This window comes from Eucyclogobius newberryi, unplaced genomic scaffold (assembly GCF_026437365.1).
Source record: "Eucyclogobius newberryi isolate DKJ021-1_F unplaced genomic scaffold, fEucNew1.0.hap1 SCAF_14, whole genome shotgun sequence".
In the NCBI taxonomy this organism is placed as follows: Eukaryota; Metazoa; Chordata; class Actinopteri; order Gobiiformes; family Gobiidae; genus Eucyclogobius; species Eucyclogobius newberryi.
In genome coordinates this window covers 22,639,846-22,667,614 of record NW_027315768.1, presented here as the reverse complement: position 1 = coordinate 22,667,614, position 27,769 = coordinate 22,639,846, and the positions used below count along the sequence as shown (strand labels likewise).

The following is a 27,769-nucleotide window of genomic DNA, read 5'->3' as shown; positions in this document are numbered from 1 at the left end:
CCGTAAAAATCCAGTGAAGCACTCTCAATCCTTTATTGCAGATATGTTGGCAACAACCTCCCTGAATGGGTCTTTGAATGGACTCAAGAGTGAGCCATATAAACAAAAACACACTACAGATATTGTTGGGATTGTCCTGATGACTATATTCAGAATCAGAATCAGAAAGGGTTTCAGACAATTTTATGGCAATCCAACTAGCTAATATGAACCAAAAATGTATCATAAAAATTTACATTTTACAATAAAGTAGAAAATATATAATGTCCATTTGAGCTTTGATAAGTGAACAGGCTGCACAAATAATCATCAATCACAATCATTTTCATTCAAGCTATTCTTTATTTATGTATTATGATCCTTCACAAGTCAAAACAATCAGAACATTTTAAGGATTCCATTTAAGGTTATACAAAAAAGTAATCAAGAACAAACTTTTTCTTTGATTATACAGAAAATTACAAACAGATTTTTAATAATTTGATTTAATACAAAGTGCTTCTATTTATTCCTGTCACTTGTAAACCCAAGAACCTATTATTTAATTAACGAATATAAGGTTTTATTAAATTAAGCCCTTTGAATAGTAGCATTACCCTTCATACTGTGGCATGTTTTTTTTATTCTGATGTGATGGTTCCTTTGTGACAGCCCGATAACTCCAGACTTCAACTGGCACAAACCAATAATATCAAAAATATCATCAGCCCACATCCCTGCCACAAACACATCAGAGGGACAAAAATTAAAAATGCCCTGAAAACTTTAGCTTCTGCTTGTCTATTTATGTCTCTTAATGTAAAGCAGCTTCGAGTATCTTGAAAGTGTTTTGTAGTACTGTATGTATGGTGCTTTCCTCCCTCGCACTCAGTATTGAACTATTATATACTATTATAAGGAGATCATCGTTTTACATTTTGTTCAATTCAAACCAAAATATTGACCTAAAACAAGCTTGGATACACAACTGACAAGCTCCGCCTCTTCATAGTGACATTTACCTTTAACATGCTGAATTGTCAAGAAATATTTGCAAGCTCCTGATTAATTATGTGCTTTTTAACATTGCATCATGGGACTTTGGTATGGGACGGGGTTCAGGTTAAGCCCTGTCAGAGGGGAACAGAGGGGGATCTTTTCTGCCCCCAGTAGCTGTTTTGTGGAGGAGTCCCAGCTCAGACCGAACTCCAGGCGGCTGTAGATGCAAGGGTACTGCCGGTCAGCCCAGCAAACCCACTTCACCGCCTTGTTCACTTCCTCCCAGTGGTCAGGCCTGGAACACACATGACAGATTATAACATGAGCATGCCCCCTAAAACAGACCCATCATATAAAAAGGAAAAGTATGTGGTATATGATTTTTGGTCTGTTGATAAAAGTAAAAACCATTAAAGGGTCTCCGAATGATTTGAAATTGGTGCAACAGTGATTTTCTGATGTATCCAATGCACTGACCTGCACATGTTGTTCTCCAGGCAGAAGAGAGAACGCAGCATCTGTCCCTCTTTAATGTTTTTCACCCTCATCAGCTGTAAAACCAGTAGAGTCGCCAGTAATTTCAGGATGTCTGCATGGGCCTTAAAACCTGGGGCATAAGAAAAAACAAGGGGGAAAAAATGAACATATGGCGAGAAAAAATACAGAATTTAACTTTAAAATATGTTATTTCACAAGCATAATGAAGATTCCATCCATGTCACAGGCTTAAGGCTCACCTAATGAGGTTATGCCCTTTCTTTTTAGGAAATCATCAGCAAAGCGGGAAATGTCGCAGTTCAGTAGATTGCCGAGTTGTGGTGTTAATTCCCAGTAACCTTCCTGCAACACAGATTGGAATAGTTGCATGGATTTATGAGACATGTACATCCAAAAGATGCTGATTTACAATTTCTTACCAGGTGTTGCAAACTGAAAATGTTTCTCCATATGAATGGCATTGTGGTTATGGACATGCTACGCCTACTACATGTTTTTTCTGTAAATGAACTGATGTCCTCCATCACCATGTCAGAAGGAAGTGTATTTGTACGCCTTGCTTCCTTGGTAGCTCCAATTGAGAATTTAGGACCAATTCTGGACCAATTCTGGTCCAAAGCAGGTGCAGATAGAGTTACTGCGCGTGACAACTGGGCCATTGCTTTCATTTGCTGAGAATGTGGAGGTGGAAAAGCACAAATGGAAGGTTTTGTGACTTGGGCAGCTGGAAGTGGTTGGCACTCATTTGAAAGCCTACGGGCATCTCCTCCAACCCATGACCTAGCCTTGCCAACTAGTCGACGCCGCAGAGCCGGAGCTCCCGGGGATTCAAGAGAAGAAATGGAAGGTTTTGGGACTTGGGAAAGTGATGGACGTGACATTGTACGTCCCAAAACCATTTGATTTAATATATTTTGCCGAGCTGATCCGAATAAAGAAGAGGACCCGGCAAGATGTTGACGTGATGGCGCTCCTGGGGATTCAAGAGAAGAAATTGAAGGTTTTGGGAATTGGGCAAGTGGAGGTGGTGGAGGTGGCATAGCGCCACTTTTCAATCTATTTAGACTAACTGATCCGAAACAAAGCAAGTCACTGTCAGGGAGTGCAGCTAGTGACGCTCCGATTTGGGTAGGTGGAGGTGGTGGAGGTGGCATATCGCCACTTTTCAATCTATTTAGACTAACTGATCCGAAACAAAGCAAGTCACTGTCAGGGAGTGCAGCTAGTAACGCTCCGATTTGGGTAGGTGGAGGTGGTGGAGGTGGCATATCGCCACTTTTCAATCTATTTAGACTAACTGATCCGAAACAAAGCAAGTCACTGTCAGGGAGTGCAGCTAGTGACGCTCCGATTTGGGTAGGTGGAGGTGGTGGAGGTGGCATATCGCCACTTTTCAATCTATTTAGACTAACTGATCCGAAACAAAGCAAGTCACTGTCAGGGAGTGCAGCTAGTGACGCTCCGATTTGGGTAGGTGGAGGTGGTGGAGGTGAGTGACCAAAGGCAAATCCGCTATGCTTAATAAGCCCATATTGTCTGGCAGCAGAAGGAGCAGCGAGGCCTTCTTCGTGGGCATGTTGAGTAGTAATTGAGATACGTTCATCTTGCTGATAAAATCTCCTTATGTATTCAGAATCAAAATCACAATAAGGACTTGATTCTTGAGACATGACACAAGTTTCTTCTTCAGAGGAGGGGAATGCGCCATCAGGTTCTCCAATGTCACCATAGCACTCGTCCATTCCTTCATAGCCGTCCTCCTTTAAATTCTCCTCGATAGCAATTGATCTCTTTTCAGCCCACTGATGTGAATGAAAAGAAATAACATAACTGCATTAAGGTATTCTTGTTTTCAATCTTTAATCATTGTATTCATTACCTGAGAAGAAGTCAAAACATTCCCCTCAGACTAAAAGAAAAACAAAAATACATTAATTTAATTGAAAATGTGGCTGTTGTCAGTGTATGACTTTGAGTCATGTCAAATTATTATCTGGTATCTATTTTAAATAAGCCAAACTGCTGTTGCATTCTTACCTCGTCTTCCTCATAATCGAGTAGATGATCTGAGTCAAATTCTTCCAAAGAGTTTTTCTGAAAACAAAGCAAAAAGGTATACATTTTTTAGGCCAGCGCTGTGAAAGTGAAAATCGTCAAAAAAGAGAAACGTGAGCAGATTTCCACAATTACCTCGTCTTCATCAACCCAGCTCATGTACGGCAAGAAGTCGACATCTTCCTCAGCAATTAGTTTAGGAATGTCTGTAAAACCTCTCTCTTCCCCTGAGTCCTAAAACAGTTCAATGCATTCAGTGCTAGTTTGATGAAATGATTTTAAATTACTTCTTACAAGCGAAGTCAGTGAAGGTGACATACCCTTTCCTCTATGGCAACAAAGCTGGTGAATTGAGAGAGGATGGAGAACTCTTTGCTTAGCTCAATGACTAATGACTTGAGCTCAGCTTTCTTTTCCTGAAAATAGAATCCAGTATTATCACTTACTATTACAGTTCTTTTTCAAAGAGGAACTGTTAACCCTGTACATGGAACAAACAGACAGACAGACAATTGTACTATATTGTACTAGTTAATTCATATATACAAAGACACACCTCATGAAGAACTGCGTTCATGTCAAGGCTGCCATCTTCAAAATCTCTAATAATGGCTCTGGCAGTAAGTTTGTGAAGAAACTGTAAAAAAAACAAAAAAGATTGAGTACTAACACAGACTTACTTTGCATATTAAAGTACAGTCTATAAAAAAATAACAACACAACAAATATTGATTTTTTAAAACTATTTAAGCGTCAGTCTTACTGTGCCCTTTGTCTTTTGCAGCTCACTAGTTGACACCATAGTTTTAATCTCCTCTCCACTGAGGTCACCAAGGAGCGTGGCCTATACGATAACACAAATTCAAAAAATAAAATTCAAACAGGTTAGGGTTTAAGTACATTTAAATTAAATCCCCACTAGTAAATTAGAAGTAATAATAGTAAGTTATTATAATTTGAAATACCTGAGTGCAGTGTGGCACAAAGCCAAAGACAAGAGTGTGACAGTCATTGAACAGGGCATGGAGCTGTTTTGGGGCTTGAACAGGAGGGGGCGCTGTTGGGTTGAACTGCTGCCACTTCACTGACACAGACCTTGCCCCTGGTGCCATCATACGCTTGACCTGAGATGAGACCTGCAGCAGAGCAATAATAATGAAACCTATTTGAGATGATTTATAATATAATAACATTTGCTGTAATGGAAAATATGTCTCACCTTTTCTGACCAGGTATGTTTGGATTTGGTGTCAAAGAATTCATAGGCTCCACATCCAGCCTGAGCCAGAGCCCTCAGCATGTGCCGGTTAGCAGTTGGGCTAAAATGATTATATTCATGTTACACATCCTTTTTTCCCCTTTAAATTTTGAGTCAGGAATTACATGAAATAAAACTGGCCCCATAAATAGTAAATAAATTGTCGTTCTATTTGCATCATACTGGAAAAAGTTGGATATTTACAACTTGTCTTATGAGATATTCTACAACGGCTTAAACCCACTTAAACTTAAATCCTAATTTTAGCTACATTTTTGACAAGTTTCAGTCTCATCAGACAACACATCTACACCAGTGATGAGTGAACTGTCCTGCCCATGGGCCCACCAACAACATGCATTGACAGTAAGAGGTTGAACCGCTAACCCTGTCACGTGACGGTTGTGAAATCTGGCTATGCTAAATTAAAATAAATTGCACAAAAGTGGCCTTTTGATTTAAAGTCGCAACCAGCTTTTCTCCATGGAAATGTTTTTCTTCATCTAAAATGATCCACAATATGGCATGAGCCCGCCTTGTCCCACAGTAGGAGGCAAGATTTTAAGTCTTTTTGTATGTAATAAAACCTGTATTTGAATAAACGCAAGACAGGACAGTAATAACATCTCCAAGAAGGTGAGAGCCCTCTACCAGAGATGGTAGAGGTTAAATGATAAGCCCAGACCTCAGTCCACAGGTGAAGAGGCGACTGTGTGTGCTGTTCTCTCGGATCAGCTGCAGCGTGAGCTCCGGGTTTTGTATGTGCCCATCTGACAGCAGAAGCAGGTTCCTCGTGCCACTGGAGGGTGGCAGCAGACTCAGGGCCCGCAAAGGCCTCCACAGCTCAGTGCTGCCCCCTGCTGACAAGAAGTGCTGGGGGGAAAGTCATAAAGATTACAGACTTCATGCTGGAACATTTAAGCATTTTCTATGTAAGTGGAGAAACCAGCAGATTTCAAACTACTATTATTATATAATTTATGTGTTTTTAAAAGAATACTAATAATTAAATGTCCACAATAAAAACACCTTAATGAAGTTTTTTGTTTCCTGACGAGCTTCAACAATTGGCCTGGCAGACAGAAAAGACTCTGTGTGATCTGATTGAATTGGAAACACAAAAGAATACTTAAGTTAGTTCAATTCAATTTTGAAGTAAATTATGAACAAAATTGAGAAGCTAGCTAAATGTACACATACCGGTGCCAAAGACAATGACATTGAGTCGGACATTTCGGTCGAGGGTTTTTAGGATCTGCAGAGCAAGCATTCGAGCAGAGTTTAAGGACTCTCCCTTCATAGACTGAGACGCATCCAACAAGAGCACAACTTCATCCGAGGTTGTACTAGACGGGGCCTCAAATTTGGGGTAGAAAACCAGCATGCAGGCCTTGAAGAAAACAAACAAACAAAAAAACATGGTGAGGTGGAAGTTTGATTGTTAAACCAGCAAAAATAAACGCTATAAAAAGGGGATGTAAAATATATAAATATAGGAAAATATGGAGCTGTAAACTACCAGGAAAGATGGTTATTATTTTATAGGTAATTTATTGTAGGTAATTCCCATTCTGCATTACTACATGTATTTCATTGCTCATGTGGCTTGTTATGTAGCCCTACAGTAGAAGTCTCAGTAAGAGAAACCTGGCTGTCTTTGCTGGGATGTTTCTCGACCCACATCCTCGGCACATGGACCTCAGTCAGAGTGACCAGGAGCTGGAAACCTTCTGGTCCCATAACCTCTCCAGGCAGCACACTCACCACAGCCCTACAGTCAGTTTTCTGGAAATATACAAGTCTTAATAGAATGTGTCACATAACTGAGAAAGGAGGAGAACATTTACATATCTAAATCTAAAATCTTTCTATCAAATAAAGATGGTCTTACCTTCATATTGACCTTATGAGTGGTGCATTTTACTTTGGTAATTTCATTAGGCATTTCGATTGACATGTCAAGGTTAAATTCTCTAAGGAGAAAAATACATTTATTATACAATTATTATAATAACCTACATACAAATGTGTCTTGAACCAGAATGTTTCACCTTGTACTTGCTCCGTCATCAGTCACACAGACTTTTTCTACAGTCACCTGTTTGTTTAGAAAATCACCACATTAACTTGCTGTATATAGATCAGTCATAATGTATTCCAATGTAAGTTCTACATGATATACGGTACTTTAACCAACACAAATGTGAAGTGACTTTGACCTGTGTGGTCTGGTTGAGTGCTGCACTCTCCTGCCATGGAGCCACACTGCAGGGCAAAGAGAAGAAGATACTTCCATCTGTGACGACCAGTTCAGACACAAAGGTAACTTTGATCAGGACAGTGGCCCCAGGTGGAAGATTGCCCACACTTATTGTGAACACATCCTACATGACAAGACAAACTGTGCTCAGTGTAACTTGATTTTAACTTTTGATGAATGAATTGTAAGACTTAACCCACAGGTGCATCCTGGTCCATCAGGTAGGCTCCGTGGCCTCTCTCAATGGCCTGCTTATACTCTCTTCGAGCAGTTTCCTTCTCTTTTACCTACAGCAAAAATTAAAAAAAAATGTCTCTTGTCCATTCTTGACAATCCAAATGAGAAACCTCACCATATCTAGCTTTGTTACATAAACCAGGTTTGGAGCTCATACAAAGCACAGACAAAATGGCAGGGTTGTGGGCAGAGTTTAACCTGGACAACACTTTCAGAAAAAAACTGGTTCATCCTAAGGACAAGATGCCTACACAGGAACAGAGAAATGTAGTGTATTCGATCCAATACAGTGAAGAAGGTTGCAAAGAGCGTTACAGATGAGACCAAACAGCAAAGACAGGAAGGCACAAGACAAACCACTCGATTGAAGACAGTGAGGTGAAGATTTTAAGCAGGAGAATAGTTGGCTTGAAAGAGGATTTTTGTGAGAAGCGAGAAGGCCTCACTAAACAGAAATATTACACTTACTTGTCCCACCACATGTTTGCCATTGATGAACGCTTCAAATCCAGAGACTGCTGCAGAGTCATCCAGTGGAAACACATACTTAGCCTCAATGGGCACAGAGCTCTCGTTGGTGTATTTCTGAAAGATGATGACCTATATTTGACAAGGACAAGGAAAATGAAACGTTTAAAGTTATATGTTTGTTGTTAATTACATTGTAGCATACGGTCAAACGCTATAATTGTTATACCTGAGCAAGTAAGTCCATAAGTTTACATTTGACATGAACGGCCTGCAGTGGTATTTGTTGTCCAGAACTATTCAAAAGGCCAGCAGTGACATTTTCCAGTGGATTTTTAATGTTGTCAATATTATCTTCATCTCTATCCATCCCTGCATGCCATGACGCATTCAATAAAAAAGTCATTGTGAAACAACTAAATCCTTGATCGATTGTTGAAGAAAAGCGTTTACCCGGGTCGGTAGAGGGCAGCTCCACTGACGTAACGATCTCAGGAGTGAACCGTTTCAGCTCCTCGCCCTCCAGACTCAACTGCACCACATACTTCAGTTTGACCTGATCAGCACTGTACACCACGTATTCATCATCCTACATTTGCAGGGGGAAAAAGTCCTTTTGTGAATTCTCCTTTTCCCATCATCAAACGTCTGCAGTTGTTTTAAAAAATGTGTTTTTCTGTTTCTTGTACTCTAGAATACATTTTCCATACTTGACAGGCAGCATTGAAATCTCATAAATAGGTTTTAGAATAGTCTTTATCTATATCAGATCTAGAATAAGTTCACAAGGCCGTTTTGACGGAATTACTATTATTTTCTGTTATAAATGACATTCTATTACATTAAACATTTAGTTTTTTATTAATATTGTGGCATTGAAATCAATATTGATCATTTTTCTTAGTATCAGAAACAAGTTTGAGAGATTAGTACAGTGACAACACTAATATAATAATACATTACACTTGTATAGCGTGACACTCAAAGACAATTCACAGCTCATAAATAAATTCTTAGGTAGAATTCTTACTCTCCTGATGCTCAAAGTTCTGAGTTTTTGAACCAGGTTCATTTCTGTGTAAAGTTCTTTTCATAGATCACAATCGTAAACGTGGACAGTAACATAAACTGGTACCGTGAATTCCGACTGAAGACCAGGTTTGACTTGGACCCCGTGCACGCTGTCGTGACCCTCGGGGGCCTGGGTTAGAGTCAGGTCTTTCTTGAGGAGGTCCCTGCACCGTCCCAACGCTACGTCACAAACCAACATCAATCGAGATCCGTCTGTAGAACTGCACTGGGAATATTTCAGTGACGTGCTGTTGAAGAGAAGAGCGATTGCAGACGATATTGTTAACAAACGTACGGCGTCATTTAAGAAAGCTTTTGAATGACTAACTTTATGTCGCCACTGAAGTAGATTCCACTGCCAAGGTCGCCGGCATCAGTTCTTTGGATGCCATGCTGGTCCACGGCGACGTGAGGCAAAAGCAGGCCACTGAAAATAAATATCCACAGCAAAACGTGAATAGAAATGTTAAGGCACAAAACGTTGCCCATTTCCGTTTCATTCGAGGCGCTGGTCTTACCGAGAAAGAATTCCTACAAAGTTGTGAGGACTGGACGAATGGAGGAGAGGTTTGATGTTCCCGAGTTCACGCTTAAAATGTTGGAGCTCCGGTGCTCTGTTCACACGCAGAATCTGATGAACTTTTAATTTACTGTAATAAAAAAGAAGAGGAATTTGTGAGAAATGATTGGAAGTAACTTGTAAAATAGAGCTTAGGTTGTACGTCCTGGTGTAATAAAGGATCGAAAGAATGAATGAACAAGATACTTTTACCTGTTTCGAAGGAGAGAAGTCACAGCTTTAAACTCTGAGCTTTCAGGGGGAACGCCTTCAATACCGCACCTCAGCGCGCGGTATTTGCCCATGCTGGACGGCACTGCGCTCCCTAATGTCATTTCACTGACGTTCAGGATGTCTCTGATTAACTTTCAAAAGCAAGAACATGAGATTTGGTATCAACACACACTTTATAGCGCTGTTTCAATACTGCATAAGGATTAGGAACCAGTGAATTTATTATAATATCATAGGTTGCAGTATATTATCGACATTAAACTTGTGCAAATCAAACAACTGCTAATAATAATTGTGTTTCTGTCTAATAATAGTTACCTGGCAGAGGTCGAACTGCTTGGAGACTGAAGACATGTTTGGACCGACAGGAAATCGTGGGGCAAGAAGAGTACGATATTCAGACCAGAGAGAAAGCACCTCCTCCATTTTATGTTCAGTTAATTTTCTTTGCGTCTGGAGTAAAAGTCCTTCTGCCCTGGTCACCTGTGCACACAAAGAATCAAAGGCAATTGTGTTTCATTTATGATCAAAATTGAGAATGAATAAAGCAGAGGTGTGACATTCCACCAAATTTAAATGGAGGGCAAAATGTTCATTGTTTAGAACGGATTCTGCTATAAAACAAAATAGTTCAATGAATGAAAAAACTATTGATTGCCCAGAATTAAAAGGCTGTTTAAGATAATTGAATTGCTTTCCAGGCACTGATTTAATTCTATGTTTAGGTATACAGGTTGTTTTATTATTTGAACTATTTTAAGCTTCTTTTCATATTTTTACCCTTCATTAGACTTTTTTACCCTGTATTACACTTTTCCGCAAGGTATCATTATTGTCCCACTTGGGGAAATTGGTTTTGCAGCATCACTCGACACAAAAAAACGATTTAACAAACAGACACAAGACAAACAATATTCAATAATACACATGATTGTCAACGTTTTCGACAATTGACAATGTTGAATGAATATATAATATAATGTATGGACTGAATGGCTCGTACATCGTTGAGGCTGATCTTGTGAACTGGCGTGTTGAGGATGAGGTCGACGCAGCCCAGAGCCTCCTGCCACAGCAGCTCCACAAACACCCCCACCTCCGGAGAGAGCGCCCCCGAGTTCAGTTTCTCCTCCAGCAGCAGCTGCAGGCAAACACCAGCGTTAAAAATACACTCTTAATCTGACAAAAGCGCTTCTCTCTCACTAAGAGTAACTCGCTCCATCCAAACAGAGACAGAGGACGACAAAAAGGCCCTCTGTTTACTTTACAGACAGTGCTGGGAAATAACTAAATTCCTGTACCAAAAAATCCTGTTCAGAATACTAATTTAGAGTACCTGTAGCCAGAACAGTTATTCTTTCTTTTGTTTGTATTCACTATACAGTTATTTCAGGAAAACATTGTGGTATTTGATCACCCATTCTAAGCTTAAAGGCATGGTATTAATAAGCAAATATATTCATAAAATTCAAAGTATTCTTCTCATCAATATGTACAGGCCTGTGTTTTAACTGGTGGTACATGATGCAGTATTTATTTCCCAATATTCGAGGCGGCGATTCAGCAACTTCGTAACTATAAATGCTAAAATAAAAATGGCTGATGTACTCTGAGCATTTCATTATTGAACATGGTGCGACACACTCTCCGCTCTGCAAATAAACACATCAAAGTTACAGAATCGTTTGCCGAAACAATGAAACCGACAGGATCAAGTCCACGGTGGAGCGAATGCAGCGCTCAGAGTACAATCCGAGAACTTCAGAGGTGTTCACGCAGTTTTGGGAGATTCAAATCACGACCACCTCAATCGGAGTTTTGCGTTTACATGCATTTTAGAAATCCTGTTCAAATCGGACAGGACCAGTGATTTGGCTCGTCTTAGGTCTTGTTACGAGGCTTTGGGAAACGCCGTGTATATAATATATGTATATATGTAACGGTTGTACTGAACCTGCTGAAGTGGAGCAGATCCCATCTCCGTGACTTTAAGAGGAACATCTCTCTTTTGCTCCAGACCGTCCGCCTTCATCGAGTCTGTGAGGTCTTGGTACACCTTCACCGCCTCCTCCGACGTAGACACCAACAGCACCTGATCCCTCACAGCCGCCTTCTGTGAACACGCATGTATGTACGCTGATGCATCATGGGTAGAGGGGGGCAGATTATCAACGTAAAAGGTATCATTGTGATTCGTTTATGTGGTTGAATGAAATAGAAAACAACAAAAACGGGTTCTGAGTATGGTTGGTCGGTTCCATAGCAAAAGAAAAAACTGGATATAAGTTTTTAAGAGTGAAAAATAATCTGGGAAAGATAGAAGATTTTACCAGATCACTGAAGATGCTAAAGTGTGAGTGGCAAAACATAATTATTCACTCTTAAAAACTGTGTTACTATTTTAAGTTTTTCCATTGTATTGTACTGTATTATGTACATATTATACCTATATTCAGGCTTTTTCTCTCCTGGTCTCAAGTAATACTGCAGACTTTGAATTGAGATTTAGATTTGTCTCAGTTTTTGAATTACCTTGGACTGAACGTCATCCTTCCTGTACCTGACCACGCAATACTGCCTCCCAGTGTCACTTTTAGCGCTCTGCAGCTCCAGCAAACACCAAGTACGGCTTTTGGGCTGAAGAAAAGTGAACCGAAATTATACTTCAAGTGAACTATTACACAACAAAAAATCAAATATGTTATTGCTGTACCTTTTGAAAGATTGAGTATTTGGCCACTTGAAAGCTCTCTGGACATTTGGGCAGCTCATGATCCGTCTCAGTGTAAACTCTGTGAATTCGTCACCAGAGTTGATTTAGTTTGTTATAATCAATACACATCAGATAATACTCAGGGCACTATCATAATACATAAAGAAGTTCAAACCTATCGTTCTTTTTCGTGCCCTTTGGAGACTCTTCCTTCAGAGGCACATAGACGGGCTGCACAGGTTTGTCCTGGCATTTGCGTGTTATAGAAGTATCTGTGCTCTGGGACCATTTGTCTACACAAGGAGGAAAAACAAGATAAATCATACTTAAACAGACTGACATCGATCACTTTAGACACATTCCTCAACACGGCATTAGTCATCACATCAGCTCTTGAGAAAACCTTACCAAGCACACCTTTTGAACAAATAACTTATAAACACCCTGCTGAAGAAGAAAGAACGCACAAAGTAATACATATTCGCAGTAACACAAAGGTTCTCCATCTGACAGTCACATCAGAAGCTGTAATGACGACAACGTTCAAAACCAACCAGTCCTGCACCCACATATGTCGCGTCGTGATCACATGCAATGGTATTTATTTATTTATTTTATCTTTATTATTTTCCCCTCCATCCCTATGGGAGGTTTTGTCTATAGGAGTTTTTGTTTATAGGAGATCTTCTACTGAGTGTTTTTTAAACTTCTTATAAGTTATCTGTTCTTTTCCTCTGTATCTACCTGCGTTGCAACAATGAAATTTCCCCATGTGTGGACAATAAAGGATTATCTTATCTTATCTTATCTTACAGATGATCTTATGCTTCTTTCTGGGCTCTTTCTACTTCTGAAATCATCTCTGTTTTCTCTACAATGCCTCAGATTCGTGGACATACTACATGTGTCTCTGTTAGGTTTAATGTCTGGTAATGTCAAATAGTCTGTTGTGTGAATGTTTAGTGTTCCTGCCTTAGGACAACGGATGAAATTTAGCTACTGTGACAACTCTGGCATATTTATGTTGATGAACACATTGATTAATATGCACTGCCCTAATTCAAATAAATAAATAAAATACATTTAAATGAAAAAGGTGATGACTTTATGAATGATTTTCCTTCTTATTCTGTCTTAATTAGCCTTGATTTAGTCATGGTTTTGTCTCTGTTAAGCTTTTATTTTGACAGAGTTTGACTAATACATTAAGGCCGGTTTGTGTTAATATTACTGAAACTATTGTGTTAAAAAGTATTTTCAAATATTGCACTACTGAACAGCCATTTTTCAGTCATTTCCTTTGCCTGCAATCTTCATGCCTTTGCCCTTACGGTGACGATATTTTCAACCAAAAGAACTTACCAGCACTTTCACTGTTATTTTCGTAACTTTATAAATCAGCTGTGAAACTGACGTTTCGTACCCTTTTTAAAACAGGAAGTGAATTTGCCGAAGAATGTAACCTTAAAATTTCCTAAGGAAATGTCCACTTGCGCAGCAGCGTGCAACGGCTCGACAGTAGCCAGCCAGGCAGCGTGCAAGTCTGACCTCCACGGATTGACTTCACGAAGTCTGCCCGGTCTGCCGGGCTCAGACTGGACACAGCACTCACTATCAGAGAGCACTGAGAAGGCACAGAGAGCAGAGCTTTGCATTTTATGGTTTTATATTTATATATATATATATATATATATATATATATATATATATATATATATATAAATATATATATATATATATATATATATATATATATAAATATATATATCTGTGTAACTGGAACATCAGATGTGAGTTGTCTAATTTCTTTCTGATTGATTGATTTTAACAAGGAAAATTATGGGGGGAATAAAGGACAAAATAATATGGCAAAGACAAAAAAATATTGATTGATTGTAAATTATTGTATTGTATTATACGTTTTCTTCCAAATACAACAATTACTCGAAAATAAAACACTAAAACACTAAACTGACACATGTCGCCAGGTATTTTTTATTTCTCTTGTGCATAATAAACACAGGCCAAAAGAAAATCTGATCTGATATAATTAGGTTATCTGATTATACTCACAACTTTATGTATCAGCAAAAGTGCATTCAAGCTTTGTAAACATAAAAAACAAACATTACATTTTGCATTTTGTACTAAAAATATCAGGAGCAAGACCTGCTTTGTGCAAGATAACAAAAGTCTGATTCATGAATAACGTTATTCACTTTTGTGTCAACTTTAGTAACATGAGCTGACCTGTTTATTGGGCACAAACGACATGTCCCCTCCATTATCAGTCACTGCTAATTTGATCTTCTTCTTGTCTTTGAAAGGCAAACCTTTGAGCTCGAACAGCACAGAGCAATGCTGGAACACCGCCATGTCTGAAGGAAGAGACAGAGTATTACAGTAACATGTCAAAGAAGAGACAGAGTATTACAGTAACATGTCAAAGAAGAGACAGAGTATTACAGTAACATGTCAAAGAAGAGACAGAGTATTACAGTAACATGTCAAAGAAGAGACAGAGTATTACAGTAACATGTCAAAGAAGAGACAGAGTATTACAGTAACATGTCAAAGAAGAGACAGAGTATTACAGTAACATGTCAAAGAAGAGACAGAGTATTACAGTAACATGTCAAAGAAGAGACAGAGTATTACAGTAACATGTCAAAGAAGAGACAGAGTATTACAGTAACATGTCAAAGAAGAGACAGAGTATTACAGTAACATGTCAAAGAAGAGACAGAGTATTACAGTAACATGTCAAAGAAGAGACAGAGTATTACAGTAACATGTCAAAGAAGAGACAGAGTATTACAGTAACATGTCTGAAGGAAAAGGAACATGTGAATTGACCCTAATACAAACAACTAAACTATTGCAGTAGCAGTAGGAAGAGAAAACACATATGAAGTGACCAAAACTCATGCTACTATTCCACTGCTTCAGTAAAATGTCGGAGCATGACAGACTGGTGGGCGGGACTGACGGTAAACAGTGTTATTACAGGCCATAAAGGAAACGCGGAATCGATTGATCAGATGGACCCAGGAAGAGCCAAGTGCACTGCTTTCAACTAATGACATGCATTTATATGAACAAACAAACAAACAAACAGAAGTTTAAAGTATCAGTGTTCAAGCAGGTTTATAATGTCTGTTGTAAATGTTTGACAGCTCTTTGTTGTTCAAGTTCGTACATTAAATAAGGTTTAACAAAAATAAATTGAATTGACTTGAATAGAATAGAATAGAATAGAATAGAATAAGCCCATTACCAGGGCCAAGTTGCAACACAAACGTTTAGTTAGTGCTAGTGTTGAGTCAAATGTTCGTTTCAAAGTCTCACAAACAGTCAACAGTAACTTAAGTTATATATGCAATAGAAAATTGACACAACATACCAGTATTTGTGCTCGTGCAGCTCCAGAGAACATAGGTGCTCACAGACCCATGGGTGCTGTGTCACTGTGGGGCGTTTACAGTCGTTCCGTCGATGCGCAGGAATTTCTTTTCAAAATAAAAGTCTGGTGCGTTTTAGGAAATATCCAGAAAATAAAACATGGATAAAACTAATGTCACAGCAGTTATTTAAATGTTTAGCCGTTGTCTAAAACGTACAGGCAAGAGCAATGTTGAATAGAATAAGATTATTAAAAAAATATACTATTTTACTCTGAATAAGCTAACGTCAAATTCACTCTACTTCGACAAATAAAACTATCTTGACACATAAACAAGACCTACGCAGACCGTTGGAGTTTCCGGTATAAGATCACGGATCTATTATATTATTAATGTACTATCCCATAACCCTAGTGCACGTGGCTGCTGGGCGTGCTTTCTACGCTCTCATTGGACAGTTCAAGCCTCGTGGATCATCCAGACGAGACGCAGCTAAACTAGAACGCGCCTTCTCTTCCTGCTTGTGTTTTATACTGTCAATGTTAAAGTTTGTGATGTTACATATGCATATGACTCACTTGTACAGCTGCTTTTAGACCTTCTTTCTACACTGCAGCATGTAAGAAGCAGGCCTCTCAGGTCACGGCAAACCTTTATTTGTCTCAGTCCAGTCCCAGCCCCCGGCTCCAGACCCTGCTGCACCTGTGTCATCGGGTCCATCCTCGGCACGTCACGCAGATGTTTGTGACATAGGAAACTCGTCTGTCTCAGAAAAATGTCAGCTTTTATCTTCTGGTAAAGTTAGGTTGAAGTCTGTTATCTCTTTATGACTGGTTTCCATCAAATTTCTATGTGAAACTATTCAATTCAATTAGGCCGTGGCTGGAGAGCCGCGGCGCGGTCAAATGGCCGCGCAGTTTCAGGGACCGCGGCATTTCCCTTATAGCCCGTTATAGCCTCATGGCTAACCCTAACCTTAACCTTAACCCTAACCCTAACCCTAACCCTAATCCTAACCCTAACCTTAACCTTAACCTTAACCCTAACCCTAACCTTAACCCTAACCCTAACCTTAACCTTAACCTTAACCCTAACCCTAACCTTAACCTTAACCCTAACCCTAACCTTAACCATAATTCTAACCCTAACCCTAACCCTAACCTTAACCCTAACCTTAACCATAATTCTAACCCTAACCCTAACCTTAACCATAATTCTAACCCTAACCCTAACCCTTAACCTTAACCCTAACCCTAACCCTAACCTTAACCTTAACCTTAACCCTACCCTTAACCCTAACCCTAACCTTAACCATAACTCTAACCCTAACCCTAACCCTAACCCTTAACCTTAACCTTAACCCTAACCCTAACCCTAACCCTAACCTTAACCTTAACCCTACCCTTAACCCTAACCTTAACCCTAACCCTAACCTTAACTCTAACCCTAACCTTAACCCTTAACCTTAACCCTAACCTTAACCTTAACCCTACCCTTAACCCTAACCTTAACCTTAACCCTAACCCTAACCTTAACCCTAACCCTAACCCTAACCTTAACCTTAACCTTAACCTTAACCCTAACCCTAACCCTAACCCTTAACCTTAACCCTAACCTTAACCTTAACCCTACCCTTAACCCTAACCTTAACCTTAACCCTAACCTTAACCTTAACCTTAACCCTAACCCTAACCCTAACCTTAACCCTAACCTTAACCTTAACCTTAACCTTAACCTTAACCTTAACCTTAACCCTAACCCTAACCCTAACCCTTAACCTTAACCCTAACCTTAACCTTAACCCTACCCTTAACCCTAACCCTAATCTTAACCTTAACCTTAACCTTAACCCTAACCCTAACCCTAACCCTAACCCTAACCATAACCTTAACCTTAACCTTAACCCTAACCCTAACCCTTAACCTTAACCCTAACCCTAACCTTAACCTTAACCCTAATCTTAAACCTAACCTTAACCCGGTGCGGTCTAAAACGGCGCTAAAACGCGGTCAAATAGCGCAGCAGTTTCAGGAGCCGCGGCGCGCGGCCGGCACAAAAATAACATGGCAGTTTCGGCCGCGCGCCGCGGCTCTGTAGACACTCCCATTCAATTTTCCTTTCAATTTATTTTTTCAAGTTTATAGAGCTGTGTTGTAGAGCACAATTTGTACACAAGGCACACAATTCAAAGTGTTTCACACAAAAATAAATATTGCATTAAAATCACAAAGACATGACATAAATCACAAAACCTTCATTCATATTCATTTCATTTAACAATTTTGTTGACATGAATCATACGTTTTGTCTGTGCTTAGTGATCCGCCAGGTGGAAAACCAAATCTATTGGACCACACCGGACACTCCAGACACTCTTTCCCATATTTATTAGACATTACTGTGTTTCCGGGATGGGCACATCGCTTTTAGATGTTTGACCGTCCCTAGACGTCAACGCGCTATCTGCCTCTGCACATGTCTGTGCTGAGCATATGTATCTTTTAAAACAACTCTCTCGTCAACGCCTCCAGCTTATGTGTGGAGCTTTTGCATCTTTAACGATGGACCCAGTCTCATCTGCCCCTCCCTAGATTTAGCTTTAGCTAAACTAATTGTCCCAGACAAAACTCGACCAAAGCTTTTGGTGTTAAAACCTGCTCTTGATCAGGGGGTAGGTAACACCAGGCTCTTCCTGGACTTTGCAGTGGCCTTAGTGCTGACCATGGATCTATTATATTGGTGTCGACTGACAATCAAACCAGAGTGTGTTCTAACCCTCCCCACAGCGACACGGTCCTCTTTTTGATTGGAAGATCACATGAAACCCCATAGTAATAAGTGACTCTATATTTAAGAGAATACGTAGATCTTTACCTTAAATTTACATTAAACAAAATATAATTATGACTGTAGGTCTAATACTAAATTATATAAAGCTTGGGTAAAGCTCAATTTTAATGTATGCTTGTTGTGTACCTTAGGGGGCCCCCTCAATGCCTCTGAGGCCCATCAGGGGGCCCTGGACCCCACTTTGAGAACCACTGCTCTAATGCAATAGTTTGTTGACAAAAACAGATGTGTTCCGTTTGTGTAAATTGTCTGAATTTTTATGACATTAGAGAATAGAAAAATGTGTGTGTGCATGGTGTTTGTGCGTGTGTGTGTGTGTTTGTGTGTGTGCATGGTGTTTGTGCGTGTGTGTGTGTGTTTGTGTGTGTGCATGGTGTTTGTGCGTGTGTGTGTGTGTGTTTGTGTGTGTGCAAGGTGTTTGTGCGTGTGTGTGTGTGTTTGTGTGTGTGCATGGTGTTTGTGCGTGTGTGTGTGTGTTTGTGTGTGTGCATGGTGTTTGTGCGTGTGTGTGTGTGTTTGTGTGTGTGCATGGTGTTTGTGTGTGCGTGTGTGTGTTTGTGTGTGTGCATGGTGTTTGTGCGTGTGTGTGTGTTTGTGTGTGTGCATGGTGTTTGTGTGTGTGTGTGTGTGTTTGTGTGTGTGCATGGTGTTTGTGCGTGTGTGTGTGTGTGTTTGTGTGTGTGCAAGGTGTTTGTGCGTGTGTGTGTGTTTGTGTGTGTGCATGGTGTTTGTGTGTGCGTGTGTGTGTTTGTGTGTGTGCATGGTGTTTGTGTGTGCGTGTGTGTGTTTGTGTGTGTGCATGGTGTTTGTGCGTGCGTGTGTGTGTTTGTGTGTGTGCATGGTGTTTGTGTGTGCGTGTGTGTGTTTGTGTGTGTGCATGGTGTTTGTGTGTGCGTGTGTGTGTTTGTGTGTGTGCATGGTGTTTGTGCGTGCGTGTGTGTGTTTGTGTGTGTGCATGGTGTTTGTGTGTGCGTGTGTGTGTTTGTGTGTGTGCATGGTGTTTGTGCGTGCGTGTGTGTGTTTGTGTGTGTGCATGGTGTTTGTGCGTGCGTGTGTGTGTTTGTGTGTGTGCATGGTGTTTGTGCGTGCGTGTGTGTGTTTGTGTGTGTGCATGGTGTTTGTGCGTGCGTGTGTTTGTGTGTGTGCATGGTGTTTGTGCGTGCGTGTGTGTGTTTGTGTGTGTGCATGGTGTTTGTGTGTGCGTGTGTGTGTTTGTGCATGGTGTTTGTGCGTGCGTGTGTGTGTTTGTGTGTGTGCATGGTGTTTGTGTGTGCTTGTGTGTGTTTGTGTGTGTGCATGGTGTTTGTGCGTGCGTGTGTGTGTTTGTGTGTGTGCATGGTGTTTGTGCGTGCGTGTGTGTGTTTGTGTGTGTGCATGGTGTTTGTGCGTGCGTGTGTGTGTTTGTGTGTGTGCATGGTGTTTGTGCGTGCGTGTGTGTGTTTGTGTGTGTGCATGGTGTTTGTGCGTGCGTGTGTGTGTTTGTGTGTGTGCATGGTGTTTGTGTGTGCGTGTGTGTGTTTGTGTGTGTGCATGGTGTTTGTGCGTGCGTGTGTGTGTTTGTGTGTGTGCATGGTGTTTGTGCGTGCGTGTGTGTGTTTGTGTGTGTGCATGGTGTTTGTGCGTGCTTGTGTGTGTTTGTGTGTGTGCATGGTGTTTGTGCGTGCGTGTGTGTGTTTGTGTGTGTGCATGGTGTTTGTGTGTGCTTGTGTGTGTTTGTGTGTGTGCATGGTGTTTGTGCGTGCGTGCGTGTGTGTGTTTGTGTGTGTGCATGGTGTTTGTGTGTGCGTGTGTGTGTTTGTGTGTGTGCATGGTGTTTGTGCGTGCGTGTGTGTGTGTGTTTGTGTGTGTGCATGGTGTTTGTGTGTGTGCATGGTGTTTGTGCGTGCGTGTGTGTGTTTGTGTGTGTGCATGGTGTTTGTGTGTGCGTGTGTGTGTTTGTGTGTGTGCATGGTGTTTGTGTGTTTGTGTGTGTGCATGGTGTTTGTGTGTGTGCATGGTGTTTGTGCGTGTGTGTGTGTGTTTGTGTGTGTGCATGGTGTTTGTGTGTGCGTGTGTGTGTTTGTGTGTGTGCATGGTGTTTGTGTGTTTGTGTGTGCATGGTGTTTGTGCGTGCGTGTGTGTGTGTTTGTGTGCATGGTGTTTGTGTGTTTGTGTGTGTGCATGGTGTTTGTGCGTGCGTGTGTGTGTTTGTGTGTGTGCATGGTGTTTGTGCGTGCGTGTGTGTGTTTGTGTGTGTGCATGGTGTTTGTGCGTGCGTGTGTGTGTTTGTGTGTGTGCATGGTGTTTGTGCGTGCGTGTGTTTGTGTGTGTGTGTGCATGTGTGTGTGTGCATGCTGTGTGTGCTGCAGCCACGGTAACAGGGACACACTACCACATTAAACAAGCCTAGCAACAGAGATTAAGTCCAAACACACTCACCAGCAGCTCCTGCCAGTTTAAGGTGAGCTACAAAACTCTTTAAATTAAAAGGTGCACTAAATGTTGTTGCTTTTTGTTACAGATTTGCGGTGGTTTGAGTGTTTTCCCAGTTCGTGACATGAAGGATTTGCCCCTGTCAGTGCTGAGTCGAGGGTGTGGTCAGTTTGTTCAATGTGAGGGGGAGCAAAATGGACGGCTGGATGTATGCCTCACACCAGAGGTAAAACTGCTCTTGTATATCTTATTTTATTTTATTATATATGTTTGTAATTTTCTCAGCAAGGTATACATCTTCAATTAAAGATGTATCACTTTTTAAAAAAATAATGATTGTTATATTACCTTTTATATTATGACGTATCTGAACACTTGTAGATTGTGTATACTTTGTATCTTAATTATAACTTTAAACTCTTAACACAGGATTACTACATCTGGAAGGCACATGGCCCTTTGCTGCGACTGTCCACCAGTGGCAGCGTTCTCACAGGACCAGAGTCTACTCTCCCTAAAACCTTCAGCACACGCAGAGGCGCACTGCTCCTGTACTCTCAGGTATTATTATTTTACTCCTAGAAATAAAAGAATCCTCTGAAATATACATATTGGATTGGATTGTTATCTACGTTGTACTTTCAGGGTTTGGTCGCTTTGGAAACTTGTCCATCAAATTTGTATGACGGAAAAGAATATGGGCAGTGCAGTGCTCACCCTGTCCAGCAGGGGAGAAACGCCTCAATAAAGTTAACACAGTCTATTCTGAACTACAGCGGAATAAATGTAAGAAATACAATTTATTGTTCTGTGTAGCTGCAGTTTTCTAACATACTGTTCTAATTAGGAAATCCATCGTGGGCTTCTCACCTCTGCTCTTCCCGCTCTTCAACCTCATCCTTCTGCTGTTAAAAACTCTGGGACTTTGCTTTGTCGTCAACAACAACAACAACAACAACAACAACAACAACAACAACAACAACAACAACTACAACTACAACAACAACAACAACAACAACAACAACAACAACAGCAACAACAACAGCATGAGCATGAACTGCCACATTCTGTCTTTCTTGCACAACAAGGAAGTCATTGTGAAGGTAAAATACATGATACAGATTTTGACCAAACCTGTTTCTTTGGCTGTTGATTCTGACTCTGTTCCATGCTCCCATAAGAATATCAAATCATAAGTAATTACTGAACTATATTTTCCTGTAGATGGACACAAAAGGAGGATCGATGTGTTTCTCCAGATGCCTTCAGTCACTGCAAACTCAAGTCAACAAATTCAGCCAAATTCTGGGAATACTGTGGAAGCCATGACGTCTGAAGAAGACAAAGACTTTATTATGGTGCTGCAATATGTGCCTTAAGTTAAATATAGTGTTGCCATTTTAACTAACCATTTTATTTGTTTCCATCAGAGTCCACAGAGGACAAGTGCGGAGCAAATTCAACAAGAGGACGCAACTAATGCCTCAAACAGTAATAATGATCATGGTAAAAACTATGAGGACAAGACAGCTCCTAAACAATCAAACACAAGACGATGTGAACAAGGTGAGGCTTTTCTAACGCGACCTTTGATATATGAAGACAAACCACGCTCTTGTTATTATTAGTAAATCATACTTTAATCAGGTCAAAACACGTGTCTCAAGTGAATGAAATAAAGCACAATCCAAACCCATGTTTCTTTTGCTCCAAAATAGGGTTTTTTCTTCCTCCTCTGAAAGCAGCTCAGCCATTCAAGCCTGAAACTAACAAAGTGCATTCAGACGGAGTAAGTGAACAGCCTCAAATACAAGTGGTTTGTCAAAATGTGTTCTCTCATACTGTTATAGAAAAAGCCTTATTGTGAAATTAAAAAAAATACAGAGATAGTTATGATGTGTTTTGCAGGTAAGAAAGTCTTTCAAAGAACAGTGTGCAGAACACCTACCTTCAATCGCAGAAACAGGAGCAGGTTTGAGTCACAGGCCAGACATCAAACCTTTAAGAAGCTCTACTGGACCTCAGCTGCCATTCCTCCCACGACTGGTGCCGGGCAAATGTGAGGGTAAGACAACAACAGTCTGAATACTCAAAAGTACTTGCAAAACATGTGTTATAAAGAAAAGCACAAATAGAACAAAAGTATATTGACTTACTAAAGTTCACAAATATTTTAGTAAATATTTGTGAACTTTAGTAAGTCAAACATATTTGTGAAACCTATATAACTGATACAGTAGATATCTGGTACTAACTTCACTTTTTTGTTTCAATTTCACAAGAAAAGGCTATCAATCTGCAAAGAAAACATGGCACATGGAGTTGTAGAATAATTCAGGGACAAGTATCTGAAAACGGCTATAACACATCACAAAATACAGAAGAGTATTTTACTCCATTTGGGATTCTCAGTGGAAAAAGAGGCCCGGGTCGTCAGAGCTCTTTAGCATTTTTACAAAAACTCCAAGAAGAATCCAGTGACCCCAGAAACACGGAGGCGGTGCGGGGCGTCCTGCCACTGGAGCTCAGAGGTAACACCATTGAGGAGTCAAACTGTTTGTGTGAGACCAAATATAGTCTTATATTTCAGATTTGAGCGGCCAAGCTGTAGGATGTCTGATCTTGGGCCCTGATGGTGAAATTATCCAACTCTCAATGTTTGACAACATTCAGCACAGCGCTCAAGAACAAGGTAGAGTGACGTTTCTCCTGTGACGTTTGTTTTTATGTTGAGATATTTTTGTTGTACTCATTTTACTGAAACAAAAGATGACTGAACACCAGAATATATCACAATATAACTGATAAAAAAATAAAGTAGTAGAGTAAGCTCCCATACTCATGTCGTTTTAATCAAGCCACGGTTTGGAACAAATACAAGAGTGAAATACTAATTCATCATGGCCGTTCCCATTAAAGCTTTAGAGGTGGTCTCAGCAAAAGGAGAAAAGCTGCCATGGATCGTCATGCTGCAGCCTGAACACAACCTCACAGGTACAAGTACACGAGAAAGAGGTTGCCAACATTTTATACTGCATCTTCTCACTTTAAATCAATCAAGTTAAATTTCTGTTCTCATCATGTTCATATTTCTTGACCAAAATGAAGAGGTGCAAACGATTGACATTGAACAAGACCACAGCTTCAATAAGGTGAGCTCAAAGATAAAAATGGCTTCAAAATAAAAGATTTTCATCATTGTTAGATTTTTAAAGCAGACGTTTCAGTCTTTCGTTGTGATGAATAAATATTACTGTCGTTTTTGTTCCCTTTTAAGGTCCTGTTTGACCTTCAGCGATCTGGTGCTGGTCCTAGATCAGTGAAGACCCTTTCTGACCCAGGTAAGCTCTGCGACATACTGGCTTATGGTATTGCTTTTGTCCCATCACATGCATGTAAAATATGAAGTTTACTGATGTATTATACGTATTATAGATGCCATGGAAAATGTAGAATCTGTAATAAAAACGAGAACGAAGAGCCCTAAACTAGCTGAAGATCTTGTCCCACGCTTGTCCACTCTGGAAGGGACAGAAGTGGAGACAGAGTCAAGAGAAGACAAAAAGGACATCAGAAGTAGACAACCGCAGCGGCCGTTAGTGCACGTTTATCATTATGCATATTCATTCAACATATATATATATATATATATATATATATATATATATATATATACATATAAAGGAAGTAATTTTTGTTTGTTTTTTACAGAAACATGTCAACAATTAAGCCAAATCAAATGTCACACAATAACATTAACCCAGATGATGCAGCTTTACAAAATGGCGTTAAAGACAGTAAGAAATTGACCAATAAAAAAGGCACTAAAGACGGGTCGATATCCAACAAGTAAAAGCACAATTTCACACATTCATTTTGAGTCTGATTCATCATGGATACACTGATATTGTGCTTTTATCAATTTAGGGAAAAAAGAAAAGACACAAGATCTACTCTCAATCACAAAGTTGCTTCGGGAAAAGAAAGGGAAGCCAGAATTACAGCTCATGATTCTCCGTCTTCCAGTGGACCAAATAACGAGAACAAGACTCCTGCAACAAACACTGTAAGAAATGTCAGTTACAATTCAACAAAAACATGATTTTATTGTAAACTCTTTCCCATCAGAACAAACAAACCAAACAAAATGTGGCTTTGAAGGGCAAAGAAACAAAGACAAGGGATATAAAGAAGACAAATAATAAAAGTGTGAATCAAGATCATGTTGACGTGGAGGATGTGTCTAGTGAAAAGTACAAGAAGAAAAGAAGAGGAAAGTTGAAATACAAAGACATTCAATCAGGTAATACAGCAACATATTTGAAAATAAAGGTAATCAGGGCCTTGCAGGGACGAGAAATAGTATGTTTGCCTGATCAGATTTCAGATTCATGTACAAGTCTTGTTCTAGCTGCAGCTTCAAAAACAGCCTTTCTTTTCGGAATTTGGGTTTATTCTTGATTTACTCTAATCTCAGCCAAATTACAAAAACTAAATAGAAGATCACAGTTGAATCGTTGTTTTCCCCCTTTCTTTGGATACAAATCTGATCTTTTAGCAACTGAGGGCACAAGCAGCAGCCAGGACACTGAAGAGGAGGACACTAAACAAAGAAATATTGGTCTTTCTTCCAAACAAAAGCACATTGACACCAAATCAGACGTCATTGAAGAGTGTGCAGATACGGACCCTTTTGTCATAAAGGAGCCCAGGCTGAACTCGGACAAACACAGCAGGTCTCTGCGATCGGGAGCCAGTGGATCCAGTCTGGAACACAGCAGCTCTCAGAAGTCTCTGTCCTTGTCGTACGAAGGCGGGACACTCCAGGGGACACTCCAGGGGACATTCAATGGACCCACTGTGCCCACATCCCTGTCCCGCAGCCGCCTGTCGTCCTGCTCCACGGTCACGATCCCGGAGGAGCGACTTATGCTCAATCCAACCAAGTCTCAGGTAAGAGCGGGACTGAAAATGTATAATGTTGGAATTATGAATTAAAAATGTGGTTTCTTATGGTGTGTTTACACTTGGATACACACCACGTCGAAATAGGACTAAACCTGGTCTAGAATAGAACCAAACCAAGTCTTCATTAGGATGAAAATGGGCTCAAACCAGGATCACACCAGGAAAAATGTGATTGTACCTTGTTTGTTATTTTTTCTGGTTTGTAGTAAAATGACTCACTACAATTATTGACCCTCAATATCTGAGATTGTGAATGTAACGGCCACACACTTTTCACATTTATTGTCATATTGTCTATATTTCAGAAGGTTGTGGCAGAGCAGTCCATAAGAGACCAACAGGACAAAGCCACAGTCCTCGAAGCGGAGAAAGTGAAGATCCAAAGACAGGAGGAGGAGAGGAAGATGAGGGAGCTGGAGGAAGAGCAGAGACAGCAGCAGCAAAAAGAGGAACTGGAGCAGAGAATGAGGAGCGAGCTGCAGAACGAGAAGCAGAGGAGAGCAGAGGAAATCAGGTGTTAATTCATCAATATTTTGAAGTAAATACGTCTAAATTTACCAAAAATCATCTGTAAGTGTTGCTCTAGAATGCGACGTGCAAAATAAATGTAGAGATAGAAAATAATCTACAATTTTCAGATAAAATCATCACTGACTAATTAAAGAACGCCTTGTTATTCCACATTCCCACATCTGTCATAATGTTCTGATTGACTGATAATCACCAAAGTGAAATATACAATTCTTTGCTCCAGACGAAAAAAGCAGACAGAGGAGGAGGAGAGACAGCGGCGTGAGGAAGAGGAGCAGAGGAGAGAGCAGAGGGAGCAGGAGCGGCGAGAGCGAGAGATCAGGAGGCAACAGGAGCGAAAAAGACAAAAGGAGCATTTCCAGAGGAAGAGAGAGGAAGAGGAGCAGAGGAGGAAGGGTAACGCAAACATGTTCAAACACAGACAAATCCCTACGTAGAAAATAATAAGAACATTTATATTGCTCATGCATTTCTATCGCATGTTATTTTTCAACAAAGAACTTAGTCAGAACACGGCAATAAAATGAAATTGAATCTTTTCTTACTAAAACGTTGATCCCATTTTATCATTTTCTGCAGCGGAAACAGATCGTTTGAATCTGCTGGAGGAGAAAAGGCTCCAAGAAGAAAAATTGAAATTACAAGAAATGACTGTCAGTGAGAGAGCAGAGTACCAGCGCAGACAACTGGAAGAAAACGATGAACGAGAGAGGGAAGAGGAAGAGCGACGGAGGAGAGAGGAGGACGCAGCTCTATTAGCCGCAGAGAAAGCCGTGATGGAAGAGGAGCTATTGGCACGGTACAGCATTGTCGTAATACAGTCTAGATTTAAAAAAACTGCAGGCAAATTATAATGACAAATGTGTGTGTTTTTTGAAGGGAGATGGCCCTGTTGCACCAGAGGTTGTCTTTTAAAAGGGGTCTCGTGGTGGAGTCTGAAGGTTTGGAGAAGACCCAGGGCATCTCCAGGCCATGGACTTATTCATACTTTACTTTGTTACAACTGCTGAGTCTGTCCACTGCAGGAGAGCATCACACCTAGGCTGCAATAAATATGCAAACAAGTTTACAAATAGACTTAATAATCATGGTCATTAAAATGCTGTAATTGTTTTCCTTCTGCTTACTTTGATTTATTAATTATCATGATCTAAAATGCTGTTTTGAGGCCAAATATACACATGGTAGACCTAGAATTTGTTGCATAAAAAGTAGAAAAACATTAATTGAAAAATGTCCAATAATTGTGTTATAAAACGTGTTTACACTCCGA

At 40.2% G+C, this 27,769-nt stretch overlaps 2 protein-coding genes across 2 annotated transcripts; one reads left to right on the top strand and one right to left on the bottom strand.

Moving 5' to 3' along the window:
* Positions 1-322: 322 nt before the first annotated feature.
* On the bottom strand, positions 323-12,670 carry parp4 (poly (ADP-ribose) polymerase family, member 4). The gene is made up of 33 exons (XM_072445037.1): positions 12,507-12,670; positions 12,332-12,410; positions 12,151-12,255; positions 11,573-11,731; positions 10,622-10,759; positions 9,937-10,101; positions 9,598-9,749; positions 9,344-9,475; positions 9,154-9,252; positions 8,890-9,073; positions 8,208-8,343; positions 7,984-8,126; positions 7,755-7,886; positions 7,250-7,336; positions 7,009-7,173; positions 6,841-6,887; positions 6,681-6,762; positions 6,437-6,574; positions 5,990-6,179; positions 5,819-5,889; positions 5,475-5,662; positions 4,751-4,850; positions 4,497-4,667; positions 4,295-4,375; positions 4,088-4,168; positions 3,852-3,947; positions 3,667-3,765; positions 3,514-3,570; positions 3,356-3,385; positions 1,896-3,278; positions 1,716-1,818; positions 1,456-1,585; positions 323-1,273 (listed from the first exon to the last, which is right to left on the bottom strand). Exons 1-33 carry the CDS (start codon positions 12,653-12,655, stop codon positions 1,060-1,062), a joined length of 5,286 nt encoding a protein of 1,761 aa, XP_072301138.1. The 5' UTR covers positions 12,656-12,670; the 3' UTR covers positions 323-1,059.
* Positions 12,671-20,947: 8,277 nt separating this feature from the next.
* On the top strand, positions 20,948-27,596 carry kiaa2012 (KIAA2012 ortholog). Its single transcript, XM_072443948.1, has 22 exons — positions 20,948-21,223; positions 21,427-21,558; positions 21,643-21,783; positions 21,845-22,100; positions 22,222-22,355; positions 22,428-22,563; positions 22,716-22,786; positions 22,906-23,062; positions 23,280-23,528; positions 23,588-23,689; positions 23,917-24,012; positions 24,106-24,149; positions 24,275-24,338; positions 24,433-24,592; positions 24,709-24,846; positions 24,925-25,063; positions 25,126-25,300; positions 25,556-25,950; positions 26,271-26,479; positions 26,720-26,892; positions 27,076-27,295; positions 27,376-27,596. The coding sequence occupies exons 1-22, from the start codon at positions 21,122-21,124 to the stop codon at positions 27,536-27,538; spliced, it is 3,456 nt and encodes a 1,151-aa protein (XP_072300049.1). The 5' UTR covers positions 20,948-21,121; the 3' UTR covers positions 27,539-27,596.
* Positions 27,597-27,769: the final 173 nt, after the last annotated feature.

What these genes read in the sequence shown, in the direction of transcription:
- parp4 (XM_072445037.1), bottom strand. Translation starts at nt 12,655, where the DNA reads ATGATTTATCTTGTTTTTCCTCCTTGTGTAGACAAATGGTCCCAGAGC. An exon ending in GTCTTCAGTCGGAATTCACG is followed by an intron (nt 8,344 to 8,889) that starts GTACCAGTTTAT and finishes CTGCAAATGTAG; the next exon opens with GATGATGAATACGTGGTGTA. An exon ending in ATGTTTTGACTTCTTCTCAG is followed by an intron (nt 3,279 to 3,355) that starts GTAATGAATACA and finishes CATTCACATCAG; the next exon opens with TGGGCTGAAAAGAGATCAAT.
- kiaa2012 (XM_072443948.1), top strand. Translation starts at nt 21,122, where the DNA reads ATGAAGGATTTGCCCCTGTCAGTGCTGAGTCGAGGGTGTGGTCAGTTT. An exon ending in GGTGCCGGGCAAATGTGAGG is followed by an intron (nt 23,063 to 23,279) that starts GTAAGACAACAA and finishes CAATTTCACAAG; the next exon opens with AAAAGGCTATCAATCTGCAA. An exon ending in AGTAGACAACCGCAGCGGCC is followed by an intron (nt 24,593 to 24,708) that starts GTTAGTGCACGT and finishes TGTTTTTTACAG; the next exon opens with AAACATGTCAACAATTAAGC.